At 42.1% G+C, this 20,544-nt stretch overlaps 1 protein-coding gene across 1 annotated transcript; it reads right to left on the reverse strand.

Moving 5' to 3' along the window:
* Positions 1 to 1,539: 1,539 nt before the first annotated feature.
* Positions 1,540 to 12,326, reverse strand: ARL13A (ADP ribosylation factor like GTPase 13A; the record flags this gene model as incomplete). The annotated part of the gene is made up of 8 exons (XM_031446098.2): positions 11,873 to 12,326; positions 9,031 to 9,103; positions 8,605 to 8,675; positions 4,262 to 4,511; positions 3,280 to 3,385; positions 2,403 to 2,581; positions 1,714 to 1,804; positions 1,540 to 1,617 (listed from the first exon to the last, which is right to left on the reverse strand). Coding segments are annotated over exons 2-8 (834 nt in total), but the record flags the coding sequence as incomplete, so codon positions are not given.
* Between the last annotated feature and the right edge of the window lie 8,218 nt (positions 12,327 to 20,544).

Raw genomic sequence — 20,544 nt, forward strand, 5'->3', positions numbered from 1 at the left:
CAGACCACATCCGGGGGAGGAGGGTGTTCGCTACTTCCCTAGGGGGTGTAGATTGCACCCCACTAGCTACACACCCTCTGCCCTGACCTCATACTTTCTCTCCCTTTTGCTTTCTCCCCTCTCCCCTTCCCGTGAGGAATACTAACCGCAGGATCCAAAGGCTTCTCCACAGGGATTGTCCACTAATATCTCCTCTGGGTCCCAGGTGTCCATTCTCTTTTTTGCCCTTGGTTCTGAGGTTATAGAAATAAAAAATGGATTTCAATTTTGGACAGAGATTTAGGGGTATTTTCTGACCTCTAGTAAAACACTTCCTCCGTTCTTCTACCAGATTCCTTCCACTCAACTCTAATCCTCACCCCTCAATCTCAGAGCAGTGCCTCTCTCTTCCTCAGCAGCCCTGGCCAAGTTCAGGCCCCTCTGGTATGGGTGTGACAGCCTAAGGCTCTGGGGTAGTGTGAAGGGCCAGATCCCTTGAAGAGCAGAGGTGAAATTATAATATGGGCAGTTTACCATCATGGAGACTGGGGCCAAGGAACACTGAGATGGCATAAGCTATTAACAACAATGGGCCTGTAAGTCCTCACAGCTTTTTTTCAGTGCCTTTAGTGTACTGGGAGAATCATATATGATTATTAAAAAGTTCCAATAAAAGCAAAATCCACAAAAAAGGTACCTTGATCCTTTACTTCTCAAAATCACCTAGAATCTTAGCCCTAGAGAAAACCACTGTTCATGTTTGATTTCCCTCCAGATATTCTGCACATGTATACACATCATGCTGTACATGCTGTCCTCTGACTTGCCATTTTCTCTAACAAAACGTCAGGTCTTGGAAAACTTTACAGGCCAGTAAATGTAAGACAACATTGGCCCTCTTAATGTCTGCATTGCATTCCATGTGTGTGGGTGGCACCATAATCTATTTAGCCATTCACCATCGTTAGACATTTAGCTTGTTTCCAACTTTCGGCTGTTGTAAACAATACCATGATTGAACAACCATGAGCACCCTTTTTTGGGTACTTGTAGAATTATTTTTGGCTATAGTTTAAGACATGAGATGATTAGCTCATAGGGTTCCCACATTTTGAAAGTTCTTGATATATATATCGAGAGGGAGACCAGGAGAGCAAACTACTCTCCCTAAAGGTTGTACCAATTTATACTTCCACCACCGGAAATCATAACCTTTAAGCTAACCCTACAGCCATCCAAACAAAGATCTTGTGTCAGCCAGTGCTGGGGCATCATACTGGGCTGCCAGCGAGTGGTCCCCGAACACTCTCCCTACACTTCATCTACTCCTCTTTCTCCTGACCACCAACCACAGTATGAGAAAAGTTTCAAACTCAAAATAGGAATACTGTTTTATAAATTGTTAGGGAAGGTCTTTCTATCTTTTCTTCTCTGACGAACCATTGATCCAGCATTACCTTCAAAAGGATTGTCCTCGGCATATGGATCCTGGGACTGCAAGTTATCACACTGATTGTAGTGATGCTCAGTGATGTTATGAGATCCATTTCCCCCAAAACATTCACCTTCCTCCATGGGTTCTTCTAAAGCAAATGTAACTGATATGTTCTTTTTAGCTCTTACTCTTATATCTTCTTTCTGTATAGCAAGACAGAGGGGGAAAAAAAAGGTCAGTTGGTGCCTGAGAGTGCAGTGATTGGTCCCTAGGGCAGTGACATTTAATGAGCTGTTAACCTGTAGGATTGGCTTTAGAGGCCTCGGTTCCATTGAGGATTGTTCTTGATGTGGTCTTTTTCCTTTGGCCATTCCCATCTGGGTAGCAAAACTGGGAAAGATAGAAGGGACAAAGCTATAGTGAAAAAAAGGTGCAAGCTCCTTAATCAAGCACAGCCATCACCCCATCCCTGCCATATGTGTTTGGACAATGAAAGGGATAACCGAGCAAGAGGACATTTAGTCCTTTTACTCCTCAAAACCTTGATCCTATTCTTTTCCACATTCCTGTTCTCTCCCATCTTTCCTTATTATTGGGAGGATCAGAGAATGGGAAGTGGAGAATGGGGCAGCTCCAGGATATTCACCCACAGGATATTGCCAGTATGCTCCTTAAGGGGCTCGTGCTCCTTTTCTGTGTGACAAACCAGGGAAGAGAAACCCTATTTTGGAGAAGCTCTAATTCTGATGGCTTCACCTTTGTACAACTCATCCCACTAACGTGATGACTCACATTGTGCCAGGGGGAGGGAGTACCTAACCATGCTGGCATGCTCAAGGTCACTGCTCTTGCCCCATTGGGGCCAGCTGCTCTTGAGAGATTTGCCCAGTGCTGCACAGAATCCAAGCCCCTCCCAGGACTCCCTGCTTATGTTGAAGATTGATCCTGCATCTATTCTTATCAGTACACCTAACAGGCCGCTCAGTACCTTTCTGATGAGCATCTTTCGTCTAAACTTCCGGAAGCTGGAATGCTTGATGGGGGTGGCTGTTGGCGAGTATGCTGCTCTTCACGTTTATACTCAATAACAGATAACAGCCAGCGCAGGCCTTCAATTACAGGCTGATGGTTCCTTCTTTGAAGGTTTTTAATGGCTGAACAGGGTTCCTGTGACAAAAAAAAAGAAGAGAAGGCTCCAGCCCAGGAGCCTGGGAGTCCTGGGGCCCACAATCCCAATCACCCTGAGCCAAAGAGCAGAGGTACATGTAAGCTCTGCTGTGCCTAGAGAGGCTCTTAAGACTTGCCAGGAGCGGGGAGGGGATAGCTCAAGTGGTAGAGCACATTATTAGCATGCCCGAGGTCCTGGGTCCAATCCCCAGTACTTCCTGTAAAAATAAATAAATCTAATTACGTCTCCCCACCCCAACCGAGATAAAATAATTAAATAATACAATAACAAAGTAAAAAAAAAAGACTTTCCAGGAGACACCCAGCATTCACTCCTGAGAGAGTAAATGAAAGGTACAAAAGCTAAGATCCTTTAATCAAGTGTAATGTCTTGGATGTGTGACCCTGGGCAAGTCACTGAGAGTCTCTGAGCCTTAGCTTTCTTATCCATAAAACGAGGCTCTTGAAACTTCCAATTTTAAAGAGCTATTTTGCAGGCCTAATGAGAAAACAGATGTGAAGTGTTATCAGAGTGTGATATTTATTATCACTGTTGAGTCAGAAATCATGACCATGGTTGTTGCCTGGCAGGGAGAATCTTTGCCTAAGACGCGCCATAGGAGGCTGATTATGGACCAGGCCAGGAGAGGCATTGGCCTTGCTGGAGAGGATGAAGGCGGGGAGGGCTGGACACTTACCACTCGGCACGGGGACTTTTTCTCATTCATTAGTGTTTCCAGCAGCAGATATTCAATAATATCACAAGGGAGGAGGGCATCCTTCTTGTCTTGCTTGTTGGCCAGGCTAGGGCAGGGCATTGGAGAGAGGGAGGGAAGAAGAGAGGACAAGTGAAACAGAAATTGAGGTCAAGGGCAAGAAAAGAAAGGAAAGGGAGGGGTCAACCAATTCTGGTACAATTGCTGCATATCCAGGAACTAGCGTTCATATCCAGTGAGGTGAGCCAGACATTTTTCTAGCCACCTCTCAGTGAAGGAAAGAATAGCACAAATAATTTGAAACCACAATTAATCTCCAGGCCTCATTTCCCACTTCCTCTACGCTACGCCATTAAACTTTCATTAGAATTGCTACCTGGGATATGAACAGATGTGGAGCTTTGACATCCTCCAAGCTCTGTTCTTGCTGGAGTTGGGGGTGCTAATGAGGAACCAAAAAGGCTAAAAGGGAGTGGGGTGAGGGATGCAGATTGATGGGCCACCCGAATTATTAGCCTGGAATAAGTGTTAGTTACATAACTCTTAGGCAGTCCACCAAGGGAGGAGGCCACTGGCAATGAATATACAAAACAGGGATTTTCTGCCATCGTCTCAGGGTCAGAGACTGAAGCCAGAAAAGAGAAGCAAATTTAAGAAGGCAGTCTTCAGGACAAGTTGAGGGATAGGGGTGGAAGGTCCAGATATTACTCTGTTTCCCTTTGATGCTCGCCTTCAGAATTATCTTTGCACCATTAGGTAATAGGTTTCCCCATGGCAGTGTCTGGTAGAAAGTGGCTCCTGAAAACCACCCCCAGAGGACTAAGCTGCTCCCCCTCACTGAGCCTAAGAGGAGAGGAGGACTAGCTGGATGTGACAAAGGGACCACCTAGGTCCTTCCTATGTTGCTGCTTTTCTAAAGGCACAAAATGGGAAGGGAAGATCAGACACAAAGGTAGAATCTTACAGTAGGATGGGTTTTCCTGCCACTCTTTCATCAGACAACAGGCGTGTTAGGATGAACTTCACTTCTGGCATGCGGCTGAAGTCACTGGAATCCAGGACAAAAACAAGCCCGTGTGCTTGCGCGTAGTAGTTGGGCCAGATTTCTTGACCCTTCGTATCTCCATTCAGGTCATAGATGGAAACTTCATAATCATCCAGCAGGAGTGTGGTCAGTTCAGATTTCATACAACTGCCCATCCTACTGGGGAGCACTATGCATAGGGAAAGAAAGGAGAAATAACCACAAGACAGGGGTCTAGAGTTAGATGAAGGAATTTGTCACAAGGTGATCTGAGACTTGAATAGAGCCTGCCCTGAGGACTCCTATGGGGTGTCCTGCCATCCTGCTCACACATAGATTCATCTTCCTAAGCTGGCACTTTACCCATGCTACCCTCTCCTGGCTCAGGAACGTTTGGTGAGTGCCCACCGCTTCCAGGATAGACTACAGACTCCTTTACCTCCTAACTTGCCAGATCCATCTCTACCCTGACTGGTGTCCAGGGTCCCTGGTCCACACGCCATCTCTTCCTCCCTCTACTTCTTGGCTCCTCTACCTCCCCAGCCCCTACTCCACATGACTGTCACACTCTCTCTTGTCCTGGGCCTTCACAAGGTGCTATTCCTGCTGCTTAGGACACTCCTCCACCACGCTCTGCTGGCTTAACACCTGGTTGGTTTTTTAAATACCAATTTAGATCTTGTTTCTAGAAAGTTTTCTCTAATGCACACCACCATCCCCCAGTCTGGATAAGGTGCCTGTCTTCTGGACTTAACCACTATCATGGCACATATTACAGCATTCTGCATTCTGTGATTTGTTTGTCTGGGTTATAAACTGCAACAGGATAGGAACCCCTCGGTTTTACTGTTATTTTCACAATGCCAAGCACAGAAGCTGGCACACAGGGGCTGAGGAAATATTTATTGACTGAATTGGATAAGCGAATGAATAAATGAACAGAAAGCCCTTCTCTCCCAGCTCTTCTCAAGGCTCATCTCAAGTACCACTTTCTTTAGGAAGCCTCTCTGACCTGCCCGGCTCTCACTTCTCTCTCTTTGAGCACATGGTCTGTTACACTGGTCCTTCACCTCATTCTGTGCGTGTGCTGTCTCCTCAACTAAAATATAAGCTCTGTGAGGGAGGGGCTCGCCTTCCCTTACACTTAGTAGGTGTTCAATAAATGGTGATCGTGCCTATTACTGTGAATGAGAGTATGAAGTCCTCTTCCTCATATCTCCCCTGAGAAACCATGCTAAACTCAGATTCATTTGCCCTTTCAGGGCTATGGTCAGACCATACAATCCTGCAGGGCCTTCCACACCTCAGTCAGCCCCAGAGAAATGTAGTTCAGCATGACAGCCTGTAGATACATTCCAGTTTGTTGAGCTGACAGTTCTGGCCTAGCTCTCTGCCTACATTAGTAGCATAATGATTTTATAGATTCTGTGCACTTACACCTGGGATTTCCAAGACCAGAATCAGTAGTGTCTTATTTATAGTATCAGATCTACCTGGGACATTTTCCATAGGATTGCCAGAACAAGTGATTTAGCTCTGAAGTTAACAGGATGCTTTCAGATCTTTGGAAATACATGATACACACATTTATATGTATACATAATATGTCTCTATGTATGTGTGTATATGTACATACCACATTTAATGTCATCTCATAATGTCCTCTTCTGTTTTTATGTTAGTCAATGATTTTAATTATAGCTTTCACATAACATACAATTTTCACTTATAACTTTGATGTGTTATTTGTTATGTCTGGATTAGACTACTTAAAAATAAATGAATAGGTTAAAACTCTAAAGGTAATTTTAAAATATTCACTGTATCAAGGCCAGCTTAGAAAGCAGTAAAACTCATGCCTGTTGTGTCTCATTATTGTCTGGTGTGCTTAAGATTTTGATTCCTGAGCCTTCTTCAGAGGAAAATATCTGAACCTTTGTTCCCCAGGTCAGTAGATGTGAAAGTGCTTCAAGTGATTCTGATTTTTGGCTCAGTACTCACTGTGCTCCAGGATCACCTGTAGAGCTTTTGAAACCCCTGCCACGAGGCCGCATTCTCTGAGGGTTTGATGCCATAGACCTGTGGTGGGGTTCAGGCATCATTTTTTTTAGAGCTCCCCAGATGACTGAAATGTATAGCCAGGTTTGAGAGGCACTGCTCTAAACGCTCTCATTTAGAGCACCTGCTTGTGCTCATGCTCGGGTTTCTTGCCCCACATGACCATGCCATGTTACAGTGAATGGAGTCATTGACAGTAATGGCTTATGTCCCAAAATATTTTATAGCTGGTATCTTCAAATACACAAGTGATGACTCGTAGATTAGAACTTCCTGCCTAGGTTATTGTCTGTTTTTGGCAGTCATAAACATCTGCCAGAGCAGGGGAGGTGAGCTATTATGTTTTGGGTACACAGCAACCTACTGGATTGACTCTGGCAGTCCTCCATGGACAGAGGTGGCCTGAGATATTCTTCAGAATGGACATCAGTGGCACTTTGCTCCTTAGCCATTAAAAACTCTGTGAATGAAGTCACAACCATAAACCTGTTGGTTTAGGAATCAGCCCCAAGTTATTCACCAAGCACAAGGCAAGTTACACAGTAAGAACTTAAGAATCCAGGCTCTATCCTCTAGAAATGAGGATGGAAAGCAGACAGTATTCTCCTAGACAAAATAGCATAGGGGTAATTGCAGGTGAGTGCTTCTCAAAGCTGGCTGGCCATTAGAAAGACCTGGGGAGTTCTTAAAATATAGATTCCCAGGCCCCACTCAGACTGGTAAAGCTAGGAACCTAGGGTGGGGTTGAGTTGGGCTCTAAAAATTACCCCCACTTTTATCAGCAATCTTGTGATTTATCCTGGCTCCTTGGTTTTCTTGCTACTGCTTACCTTTTTACTGTGTCTGCCTATCAGAGAATTGGGAGAGGTGGAGTCAAATTTGCTGCCTGTTATAAGGTGGGATACTAGGCTGAACCATTGGCTAAACTGTGCTTGGGGCTGCCCCTCTGGGGGGTCGGTGGGGGAGAGGGAGAAGTTGTTAAGAGTCAACATGTAGCCTGAGGAGAATGGTGGAGTCTGGGAGAACAGTTATTCCACAAATGTATATGAGTACCTACCTGAAGGCAATAAAAGTACAGAGACTGGAGATACAGAGCTAAAATGATCCATTCTTTTCACTCAAGGGTTCACAGTGCAGGGGGTGGACTTGCAGTTGCACAACGATGCCGTGATAAGTGCATGATAGAGGGAGGCAGAGAATAGAGTGGGAGCCGGGGAAGGAGGCACCGGGCATTGGGGATAACTTTCCTGAGGTCAAGCTGAGGCTGTGTCTTGAGGCATTTGATTAAGCAGGTAGATGATGGAGGGGATGAAGTGCTAGGGAGCAGGACAGCATGTACAGAAAGTGTGGGCATGTGAATGAGAATGGTATGATGGCAGAGGTGTGGCAAGTCCTTCCGATAACTGTGTGGACTGAATACTGGGGAGACAACTAGAGACGGTGAGACCAGCCAGCGGGCTATGGCTGTCATTCAAGGAAACTGATACTGGCTTCAAGTTGGCCAGAGGCAGAGGAGTCAGATTAGCCCTTTGCTATACTTTGAAGAGGGCTGCCAGGTTATATAAAATATGGCCACGTGCTCATACCCCCTTCTTTTATTTATTAAAAATCAGTGGAGGGCATCCTATGCCAGCCACTGTGTTGGGCTCTTTGATTAACTGGCCTGCAGTTAGCAAGGTCTTCACAACTGGAAAAGTAGCTCCCTGCAATTCTGTGTAACTGCTTCTTGAAATGTCAAGGTATTAAACTGGAGATCTAGTATTAAACTTGCACATCTCTGGACTGACAACATTTCTCAAGCTCCAACCCTCTATATGAACTGTCACAAAGAGTTGCATGTTATTAAACTTCCTCATCATCCCACACTTGTCTCTCTTATCTAGACCAAATTCCACTTTAATTGAGCTCTGAAACTAGACACTGTTTCAAATATCCTTCATAATTGACTGCAGTGCTTTATATAGTGTGAGTTCATTTGTACTGACACCATGAGAGGACGTTCAATTAGGATAGCTTGTAAAGGGAGCAGGTGACAGACATTACATAAACAGGCTGCTAACACCCGAGGAGAGGAGTGAGTGAGTGTGTGTGTGTTGGGAAGTGTTTACCTTCAAAAGAGGAAACTTGAGGGCCATGAAGTAAGGGCTAGGAGGGAATTATTATTTCATTGGTCCCTGGGGCCCATGGGAGACCTAAACCAGTATCTAATGCTCTTAGTTCCTTACGTCTCTGGATCGCCTCCACAAGAACACTTTTGCCTGAGTTGTCCAATCCAATGACGATGATGGTCACACTCCTAGAAATGGAAAAGAAAAATGAGCCAAAGCCTTAAAAGCACCATTAGTTCTCGGGCTAAACAAAGGATTCTACTCTTCCTGGTGTTTGGGGATCTGCCTGCAGTAGGCAGGCACAGCAAGGTGTTAGAAGGTGGTATGGGAACCCCTCCCCAAAGCCTCCAAGGCTGCTTTTCTTCCCCAATTCACTGGCTTTGTAGAATTGCCCATCCTCCCCCAACCCTGCCCCCAGTCTTGTAGACACTGCTTAGTCACTTCACCTAACAATAAATATCATAAAGACTTGTCCTTTGAGGGATTGTGGGCAGATACATTGGAGGAAATAAGAGAACAGGTCTAGAGAAATAATTACATTACCTTCGTGTCTCTTCAGTTTCCTTACTGCGAGACCAGCAGGAGGTCAGTAGCCGGAACATGATTCAGTTTTGTTCTTTAATATTAAAGAAAACAAGTAAACAAGAAATCAGCCCCATTATTAACACCAAACCTAAGTCAGCTTATGAGTACACAGGTACCGATAAACGGAAAGCCTGGGATTACTGGAAGTCCATTACTTCATTCTGTCCAACCTTGCCTATGTCATATAGGGAGGGACTGGTTATCATCAACTCGAGAGGCAAAATAGGGTGATTTCTCACTAAAGCAACCCACACAGGCATGATGGCATCAGGTATGGCCTATCCCTTCAATCTTGGTTTATCCCTGTTAGGAATATCTTCATTCAGCTTTGGGGGTTGGGGTGGGATGGAGTGATGCCTTGGAGAAGAACTAGCTTAGGTTTCAAGAAGGAGCTATTGGAAAACCTGTTCTAAGTAACAATTATCCATTAGGCTTGGTTCTCTTACTGCCTCTGCTTCAGAAATGTGAGTGTTGGTGACCCACTATCATAGATTGCATACAATTTCTAGTGCTGTAAGACACCTTAGAGATCATCTAGTCTAATGGATTTCAAACATCAGTCCAGGTGCTGTACTCTCAAAAGATTCTTGGGGTTGCATAAGCAGCCTAGGTGATTTCAAAGTACAGCCATATTTGGGAGTGATTGCCTAAGTAAAAAGTAATTTACACAATCACTTCATGGTTAATCTATGTTGTAGCATGTATTAGTATTTTATTCCTTTTTATGGCTGACTAATATTCCATTGTATGAATATACCACATTTGTTTATCCATTCATCAGTTAATGGACATTTGGATTGTTTCTACTTTTTTGGCTCTTATGAATAATCCTGCTATATAAATGTGTATACAAATTTCAGTGTGTACATGTGTTTTCAATTCTCTTGGGTGTATACCTAGGAGTATAACAGCTGGGTCATATGATAACTCTATGTTTAACCCTTTTAGGAAGTGCCAGACTCTTTTTACATTTTACATTCCTACCAGCAGTGCAGGATGGTTCCAACTTCTTTTGGTCTTTTTGTTTATAGCCATACTAGGGGGTGTGAAGTAGTATCTAATGGTGGTTTTGATTCATATTTTCCTAATGAATAATTATGTTGGGGTCCAGGGCTGGGGGAAGCTCTGGCTGGGTTAACAAAGTACTTAGGCTCATACCCAGATGGGTTTTGCTTAGCTGTCTATGAGCACAGTGGTATGTGCCAGCTTAGCAGGGTTCTGCAGAGTCACCCACTGTTTTGGACAACGGCCTTTCCCACAGAGACTCTTACATTTCGTATCATTTCTTAGAGCATAGTTCATTCTCTAGGAAGTTATTCGGCTTCCCATAAGGACCTCTTGGAGAATGGCTCTGGTTTATGCCAGACAAAAGAGAAACCTTATATGTGGCCTATGATCAAAACCAGCGTCACTCCGGCTTTGCTCATAAAGCTGATAAGACCTGAAGCCTGAAACACCAGAGTCTGATCATCTGGGTTCCATGATAGCCATCTCCCTTTGAGACGAGGCCAGTAGCAGCTTCATGTCTATTTCCTGATAATTGGCAGAGCTTCCTAACTTGATCTCAGGCAGTCTGTATTTGTTAGTGCCACTAAGAAAGGTCAAACTGGCATCACACAAATTCTTCCTTAAGAACATATCCTAAGAAGGATACATAGGGTAACCGAGAAGGAAAATAATTGGGCTAGGAATTACCAGGTCCTTTCTTTCATTTCTAGCACCTCTCCTGGATACTCTGGGATGAAATCACCTAAATTAAACCTGCCATTTTCAGATTTCTTATCTATAGAATGGAGATAATGATATATTTTTCTTACCTTGAGGTGGTTAATTATGTATCTGATTAGAAGTTGGTTCTTTTTGGGTGAAAGACATAAGATGTGTAGAATAATTGGAAGGTGTATTAAGCTTTCTAGCCTTCTTGGCAGAGTAACACAGCTCAGTTGCCCCCTTATAAAGGGTATGGCAGTGTCCTAACAGTGGCTGGCAAGGTTCTGTCATGTCCATGGCAACCACTGCCTGATTCATAGCAACCAAACCCACATCTCCCTACCTTGTATGATTATAGCTAATTACTAAATGAACTTTTAGTCATCATGGTTTCCTTTTTCAGTTTACAAAGTATTCGTATAGAACTTACTATTTGCCAGCACACATTTAAGTATTTTATACATATTCAACTCATTTAATCCTTATTATAACATGACAAAAAGCAGGGCTTTCATTCTTTTTAAGAGATGAGGTTCACAAAGAGGTTAAGTAACTTGCCCAAGGTTACCCAGCTAGTAAGTCGTAAAGCCAGAATTCAAAGCCAGGTGGTCTGGCTTCAGCGTCTGTGTATTAAAGTTAAGGGTCTGACAGGCTGTGTGAGTGAGATTTCGGGTACCAGAGTAACTGTCTCAGCTCTGGGCCTCTCCATTTCTTCTGGACAAACTGTATGGTACTTATCTTTTTTTTTAGTCAACTTTTAAAAAACCTTTATTTTTAGAACTGCTTTAGATATACAGAAAAATTACAAATACAGATAGTCCCCAAATACCCATATTCCCCTATTATTAACAATGTTGACCTAAAACAAATAGACTGCCAACAAAAATGGGTTTATTCAGGGTCAACAAAGAATTAAAATTTGGGGTTTCCAACCATGGCAAGCCACACACAGGTACCTCTTACAGCAAGGAGGGGAAAAGGAAGTTGGGGGGCTATAGTAAACAAAGAGTCTGTTGGAGGAATTGAGAGTTGGCATTATAGTGGCTTTTCATTGACTGAGTTGTGGCAATCTCAATGGCTGAATTCTTACCAGGCAAGAGGAGGAAGTCTTTCTTCTTCCTGTTGGGTTCTGCTGTTGTCACAGGGTGTGAGAGCTCCCCTTTCTAGCCTCCTGACTTCCAGTTGTGATTTTTGTTTATTCATTTTTACATTTCCTCCTTTTGATCATGATCTTTCTCTAAAAGCATGGCTGATCAAGAGTCAGGTTTTCTGGTTCCAGTGGCTTTTTGTCCTTGAATGCCAGAAGGGACCTTTACTGGGTATAGTGTCCCACAGTGGAGGGAAAGTGCACGTATTGGAAACCTATTGAGGTCACATTCAAGTAACAAGGAAGGGTAGGAGGGAAATCTCTCAGGCATTTTTTATCTAAAGTCCATATATCATCAAGATCATAGACATTGGGGATCATATGAAGTGTCACATCATTATCAAAGGTTTGGCAGACGAACTTCCAGCAGGTCTGGTCTCGATGTCTGGGGTAAGCTGTCTCATCAGATGTTGTCTGCTTCAATTCCGGGAACTATTAACTTTCAGGTCACCAGATGATATGCAGGTCCTCTCAGGGTGCGGTGCTTTCTTTAGGTATGTCATATGAATCCAGCAGTCTGTTCTCTGGAGTTTGATGGCACAAAGGTTGGTTAGCAGTACCTGATAGGGGTCTTTCCAGTGAGGTTAGAGAGCCCTTCTGGAGGTGTCTTTTCCAGTAGATGAAATCTTTAGGTTGCAACGATGCTTAAGGTCTTCGTCTCCTAAGAGCGCACTGTGAAAACATTGCTCTACCAAAACATCATTATTTTAAATAGAAGCAATAGGCTTTTTCAATATTGAAGTATCTCTCCTTTTATCAGTTGTGGGTCAAAAGAGGCAGAAGCCAAGTGCATTGAGTGTCCTGTGACTATCTCAAAGGGTGAGAGTTTGAGTTCCAAAAGGGATGGATCTAAGATTTAGAAGGACCAATGGCAATGCTTTTGGCTAAGTTACTTAGAGGGCCCTTACAAATTTGCCAATTGAGTCTTAATAATGCTGTTAATGCATTTGACCACACCAGAGGGTTGAAGATGTTAAGTGCAGTGAAAGTGTTGTAAAACTGGCCAAACAGTACAGACTTGCCAAAGTACCTGACCAGGAAAATGGGTCCCTTGATCATTATGAAGTTTGAGAGGAATTCCCCAGGTGGGGATAATATTTTACAAAAAGACTTTAGCCACAGAAGAGGCAGTAGCTTGTTTGCAAGGGAATGTTTTAGTCCAGTGTGAAAACATTCAGACCATGACTAAAACGTATTTATATCTCTGAGATGGAGGAAGTTGTATGAAATCCAATTGCCAGACCTCGAATGGTCCATTAGGCAGTTTAAATGTCCAGGAGCAGTAAGAACAGGCTTCCCCGGGTTGTACTTTGGACTAGTGGGACAAGTGAGGTAGGTAGTTTTTGCAGCCTTGTTAATGTTTCCCCACCAATACTGATTCATGAAAGCTATAATTTGGTCAGTAGGCCAATGGTTTAATGCACGTACAGTGGTTAGGAATGGGAATTTTAGAGTCTCCGGTAGGACTGAGTTGTTATTTGGTCTGAACCAGAGCTTTCTCTTTTTATCAAACCAACAGTTGTTGTATTTCCAGTCTTGTTTTTCCTTTTCTGAGGTCAGCTGTTGGGCTTCTCCAGCTAGTTTTTCTTTTCTTTTTTTTTTTTTAACTTTTTTTTATTGAGTTATAGTCATTTTACAATGTTGTGTCAATCCAGCTAGTTTTTCTACAGTATCAGTTGGGGAAATATCCCTTTGGACCATGACAGAAATTTGACTGCTGTTGGTTCCTTTAAGGGCAGCATTCCTTGTGGAAATGTCAGCAAGGTAATTTCCCTTATCTCCCAGGGAGTCAAGGTTAGAATGCTCTGGAATTTTAATAATAGCTTAAGTGGCAGGTAAAAGAATTGCATTCAGTAATTCATGAACATAGGGGCCATTTTAAATTTTATGTCCACTAGAAGTTAGGAAGCCATGTTGCTTTCACAGTGTTCCAGAAACATGAGCTGCTCCAAAAGCATATCTACTATCAGTACAAATATTGGGAGTTTTGTGCTTGACTCAAGTACAAGCTCTGTAAGAGCATATAATTCAGCCTGTTGGGCTGAAGTAGCCAGAGGTAAACATGCTACCTCAACAACATCAAAAGGAGTTGCAATAGCATACCCAGCACAATATTTGCCATTATCATCTTTTAAATAAGAACCATCAGCGAATGATGAGAAGTCAGCATTACCCAAAGGATTTTCCTGCAGATCATCACAAGGTATCAGGAGGTGATCCATCAGTGTTAAGCAGTCGTGAGGGACTTCATTGGTGATGGAGGGCAGAAGAGTAGCAGAATTAAGGTTATTAACAACCTAAAAGAATTATGTGAGGATGTTAACAAAAGGACTTCACAGGAGGTGAGGAGGCTGACTGAGAAATGTTGAGTGTGATGAGAATTCAGAAGGGCTTCTACTGCATGAAGTACAAAAATGCTTAAAGGGGATTGCACAATGATCTTTTTGGTGGCCTTAACCAAAAGGGCGGTGGCATTAATGGCTCTAAGGCAAAAGGTGGGTATCCCTGTGCCACAGGGTCCAGTTGCTGGCTATAATACCCTATGGATGGATGGTGGTCCTCATGTTTTTGGGTGAGTACCCTAAAGGCATTACCGTCCTTTTCATATATAAAAATGAAAAAGGGAATCTGATAATTGGATAATTGGTGGGTGGGCTCATCAAACTCTCCTTTACGTCCTAAAGGCTATTTTGTCTGGTTCTTCCCATAAAGTTGGGTTGGTATTGCTCTTTAGTAAAATATACAGAGGTTTGGCCATAGGAGAAAAACTTGTAATCCAGTTCCAGTAATAACTAACTAGCCCAAGAAAACCTCACAGTTGGCACTTAGTTTTGGTTTTGGGGGAAATTAGGACATGATGAAGCCTTCTGGATCTAGATGTAGCTTTTTTTTCAGATATTAGATGCCCTAAATATCGAACCTGGGTTTGGGCAAACTGCAATTTTTCCTTAACAACCTTATGTCTCTTTAAGGCTAAAAACTTTAGAAGGTGGATACTGTTTTTCTGTGAGGAGGCTTGAGAAGGAGAGCAAAGAAGCAGACCGTACACATTGCAACAAAGTAGAACTCCCAAGGAACTTTATATCATCCAGATCAGCCTTCAGGATTTGTGAGAAATAAGAATGACTCTCAGTATAACCCTGAGGCGTTACCATCCAGGTGAATTGTTTTTCTTCCCAAATGAAGGCAAAAAGGTATTGGTTAGAATGCACTGCACAAATCAATTATAGTGAAGAATTTGCCTCTGGTGGAATTGGAGGTTAGTAGCATATAAGAGTTAGGAATAACAGGGTGTCGAGGGATAACAGTCTTGTTTATTGCTCAGGAGTCCTGGACAAACCTCTGCTCTCAGCCCTTAGGTTTTCTCACTGGTAAAATCAGAGAATTACAGGGACTAGTACAAGGGATAATAAGGTCTTAAGCCTTATTATCTTCTGTTATGAGCTTTTTACCTTGAATAGCTTCTTTACTTATAGGGTATTGATTAATTCTGGAAGAAGTTTTGAGAAGTTTATTTGGATCTTGATGGGAGGTGTTCTGTGAATTTTACCAATATTAGTTGGAGATTTTGCACGTAAGGAGACAGAGCAAATAAAAAGATTTCACAGGGTCATTTAATTCACTTGATTAGCTGCTTTGATGACTAGTGTCAAACTGAAGAATCATTTCCTCCTTTTGAGAGAAAAATTCCAGCATGATACTTCTATAAGGAGTCTCGGCCAAATAAATGGCTACGGTGGAGGAAGTAAAGAGAAAAGGGTGTGTATCTCTCAAATGACCTAAATAAAAAGCAACAGGTTCAGAGGAATCTCTTGAGGTTCATTAGAGATCCCCGCTGTTTGAAATGTTTTAATACTCCAAGACAGGGACTGTTTCATAGTAGTAAGGTTGAGCACCAGGAGTGTGGCTCTGGTGTCAGGACTAGAAAAGATTTATCCTTAATCTGGAGAAATGTTTCTCCAAGATAATCAAGAGGGAGGGGTTGGGAAAAACCCCTGTAGTTCCTTGGAGTCCTGTCATTTAGCATTGGGAGGATGTTGGAAAGGCAAGTTAGAAAGCTGAAGGCACCTGAAGTGCTTAAATTTGTTAACAATCTCTTTTCCAGTGTCCTGGCTCTTTGCAATAATAGCAGAAACTAGGAGGGTTTTGATTTTGGTTACGGGCCTCCATTTCCTGGAGTTGAAGATTAAGAATTTTAGCAATTTTCCTTTTATGTGACTTATCTTGAGTGTGAGAGAGGTGTTTTGCCAGATAACTAAATCTGGAGTGGTCATAGTTTTCCATTCCATCCTGGTCCTTTTTACTAGAAAAGATCCCAGTTCAGCCCATTAATAAAAATAGAGTTGAAGGCTACCTGGGTGGAATCAACATCTGAAAGATCAGAGTTTTCCTTAAATACATTCTGAAATTGATCATAATAGTCATGAATACGTTTATCAGATTTTTTTGTGTGCAAGCTTGAATTTTGTTCTAATCAACAGGCTTTGGAAAAGCCCTATGAATTGCTCTATGAAGTCACTTAGCAGTTGCCTGAACTTGATCATATAATAAGTTAATGGGCTGGTCTCTCAGTTGTAATTTCAGAGATCTTTCAGGATTTTCCCAGTTGGCAATTTTTTCATCTGAAGCTGGGCCTGGCCTTCGCTGACAAGTATATGACTAGCTGATTTAAGTCAGAGTAACCAGGCTGGTAAGTTTGAATGGCTGTATCAAATTCCTCAGAAAATCTGTGACAATCTTCAGTTACTTTGAGAAAATCTTTGACTATGGTTCACAGCTCTACTTTAGTCCAGGGAATATAAAAAAAGATTGAGTTTAGCTTCTGGATCCTCAGAAGCCTTAATTTTAAAGGGATGGGTTCTGACAAGTTCAGTGGAAAAGGCAGTGGGGAGAGTTTCAAAGAAAAGGGAAAGTTTGGTGAGAGAATTGGTATGGGGGAACTGAGAGTTACAGAGGAACTGTAGGCAATATAGAAGGGAAGGAGGATGGTGCTGGAGGTGGAGCTAGGGAACAGGAACAAGATAATACTGGAGGCAGGATGTGAGACATAGAAGGCAGGGAAGAGGGACATGAGGCTTTGGAAGCCATTTTATCTTTCTTTCTTTCTTTGCCTCAGTTAATCCTAAAACTTTATTTTGCAGAGATGCAATTTTAGGCTCCTGATAACGTATTGAAGCCTCAAAATAATCGGAATAGGCATTCCATTCAGTTTTGGAAATTTTAGAGCTGTGGTTGTTCAGTTTGGTTTTGAGAAAAGTAAGTTTGGGATTTCAGAACTTCCCCATAATGTCCATTGACGTTCTAAATTGCCTTTGGTGAGGTTGGTCCCTTTAGTTAGAAATATGTATGAGGAAGAACTGCAGTTTTTAAACATAAAATCAGCCAGGGTCCCTGTAGGCGGGGGTGTCCTCAAAATATTTAGATAATTGGGATCCCATTTCTCAGAAGTTTTTTTCTAGAGTAAAATAACAATTTTCAAACAGTCTTAACAGCTCAAACAGCTTAAACAGCCTCAAACAGCGTGCAGGCCTGTTCTGAGGGAACAGTCTAGACTCAAAGGAGCCAGGCCAAAGTCTGCTCAGCACAGCTCTAATGGAACAGCCTATTCCTGAAGTGAGTCAGGCCGAAGGCCAAACAGCACAGTTTCCAATGAAACAGCTCCTATTCCAAAAGAAATCAAGCTAAAGGCTAGCACAGTTCCAGTTGGAACAGCGTAATTTCAAAGAAACGAGGCCAAAGTGCCAAACAAGTACTCACAGAACAATGCCTTAATCAGAAAGAATAAACCCTTAAAATAAACCCCAAATTAAACCTGGAGAGTTTCAAAACGCAAAGAGGGCAGAAGTTTGGATCCAGGAAAAAGACTTACCCTCAAACCTCGGGGTGGTGAGAAAAAAATTACCTCAGTGCGCTCCTTGGGTTCCACACACCTGTCCGCTCACCAGCCTCAGAGTCGTTGGGGGGTCTTCTCTGAATCCCCTTGTGAGCCACCAAAATGTTGACCTTAAACAAAAAAGGCTGTCAGTTATTTCGCTAGCAAAAACTAGATTTACTCAGAATTAGCGGAGAACGGCCGTTTCAGGCCTGCAACTCTGGCGAGCCACAGGCAACTCCCTGTACCACACAGGGGAGAGAACTCTTTTATAAAAGAAAAGAGGCGGTTGGGAGGCCTAGTAAGCAAAGATTCCATTGGTGGAATCGAGAGTTTGCAGTATAGTGGCTTCTCATTGGCTGAGTTGTGACAGTCTCTCATTGGCTGAGCTCTTACTAGGCAAAAATAGGAAGTCTTTCTACTTCCCGTTGGTGGCTGCTGTGTCTAGGTTGTGAGAACTCCCCCTTCTGGCTTCTTGACTCTGTTTATTAGTTTTTACAGCACCTTACGCTGATATAGTGCATAAGGTAAGAACCAGTATCGATATACTAAGGTCAGCTAAAGTCCTCATTCACATTTCCTTAATGCAGTTCCGTTTGCCTTTAGTGTTACAGACTCCGCTTATTTCCAAAGTTAGTTGGGTCAACACGTCTTGCCTACCCCCTTTAGTGAAGTTGTTTGATACATTTGTAATACACATAGTGTAATAAGTTAGTTTTGTGTTTCAACTTGTCTGGGCCATGGGGTGCCCAGATATTTGGCCAAACATTATTCTGAGTCTTCCTGTGAGGGTGTTTTTGGGTGAGATTAACATTTAAATAGAAAGACCTAGTAAAGTAAATTGCCCTCCCTAATGTGTAGGCCTCATCCAGTCATTTGGAGGCCTGACTAGAAGAAAAAAGCTGACCATCCCCCAAGTAAGAGAGGAAGAAGTCAGGCAGAAGCCTGACTGTCTTTGAGCTGGGACATCGGATTCTTTTCCTTCTTTCAGGCTCAGAGTCAAACAATGGCTCTTCCTGGGTCTTGAGCCTGCTTGCATTGGGACTGGAACTACACCATCAGCTTTTCTGGTTCTCAGGCCTTAGGACTATACTGGAACCAATTAATCAGCTCTCCTGGACCTGTAGCTTGTCAATTCACCCTGCAAATCTTGGGACTTGCCAGACTATATAAATACTATGTAAATACATGAGTCAATACCTTATAATAAATCTACACACTCTCACATCCTATTGCTGGGATATGAACAACTACATATTCTTGCATCAGGACTTCCTGTCCTACCCTTTATCTCCTGCGTCCAGTCTCTGCCTCAAATACTCTCCTCCCACCCTTCACTTTCATGGTTCCTTCTCATCTCTCAATTCTCTCATCTTCTTGTCACCTCAAAAGAAACCTTCCCTGTACCAGGTTTTTTCCCTTTCCCCTTTCATCCCTGTTATTTTAAGCAACTTTTTAGTTAAAAATAAAGATACAGAAAACAAAACTTAGCTTAAAGAGTTACTATAAATTGAACACCCTAGTAACTATCATCTTATTTAATCTACAGGTTTATCCTCTATTCCTTTCTTTTTTCTTTTTAAAATTATCATACATTAAAATAGACTTGGGGGGGAGGGTATAGCACGTGCTTAGCACGCACAAGGTCCTGGGTTCAGTCTTCAGTACCTCTATTAAAAATGTTTTTAAAAAATAAAATACACTTAAAAAAACACATGTATATAATTTTAACACACAGAGATTCATGTATCCACCACCACAATCTGTATACAGGACAAGTTCCATCACCCCAAAAAACTCCCTGTTGCTTTCCCTTTATAGTTTCACCTCTCCCCCAACCCCACCCTCCCCCCACATACCCCTAACCTCCGGCAACTAATCATCTCTTCTCTATTATTATAGTTTTGTCATTTTGAGAATGTTATATAAACAGAATCATACATTTATGATTAAAACTGGCTTTTTTACATCAGTCTAATGCTCTTGAAATTCATCCAAGTAGCTGTGTGTATAAATAGTTTCTTTTTATTATGGAGTAGCATTCCAGTGTGTGGATGTACCACGGTGTATTTATTTCATCTTTTGAAGGATGTTTGGATTATTTCCAATTTTTGGCAATTATGAATGGAGCTAGAATAAACATTCATATTCAGGATTTTTTTAACAAGATGGATGTGATTTTATATTTTTAAATTGAGGTATAGTTGATTTACAATATTATTAGTTTCAGGTGTACAACATAGTGATTCAAAATTTTTATAGATTATACCCATTTATAGTTATTATAAAATATTAGCTATATTCCCTGTGCTTTAGTTCCTCTGTTTCTTTGTCCTTGCTCTCCTCTTTGGTGATTTGATGATTTTATGTAGTCCTTTATCTTTTGTATATTTACTATAAGTTTCTGCTTTGTGATTACTATAAGGCTTACATGTAACAACTTATATTTATAACAGTCTATTCAACTTAAGTTTGAATGCATTCTAGAGCTCTACATTTTGAACCCCCATGATTTATGTTTTTGATGTCACAATTTATATCTCTTTATCTTGGGTACCCATTAACAAAGCATTGTGGTTATAGTTATTTTTACTACTTTTGTCTTTTAACCATCATACTAGCTTTATAAGTGATTAATCCACCACCTTTACAATATTAGAATATTCCTAATTTCACTAAGTGTTTACTTTTACCAGTGAGATTTTACTTTCATATGTTTTCCTGTTACTAATTAGTCCCCTTT

The sequence above is a fragment of the Camelus dromedarius genome, chromosome X (genome assembly GCF_036321535.1).
Source record: "Camelus dromedarius isolate mCamDro1 chromosome X, mCamDro1.pat, whole genome shotgun sequence".
NCBI classification, from domain to species: Eukaryota; Metazoa; Chordata; class Mammalia; order Artiodactyla; family Camelidae; genus Camelus; species Camelus dromedarius.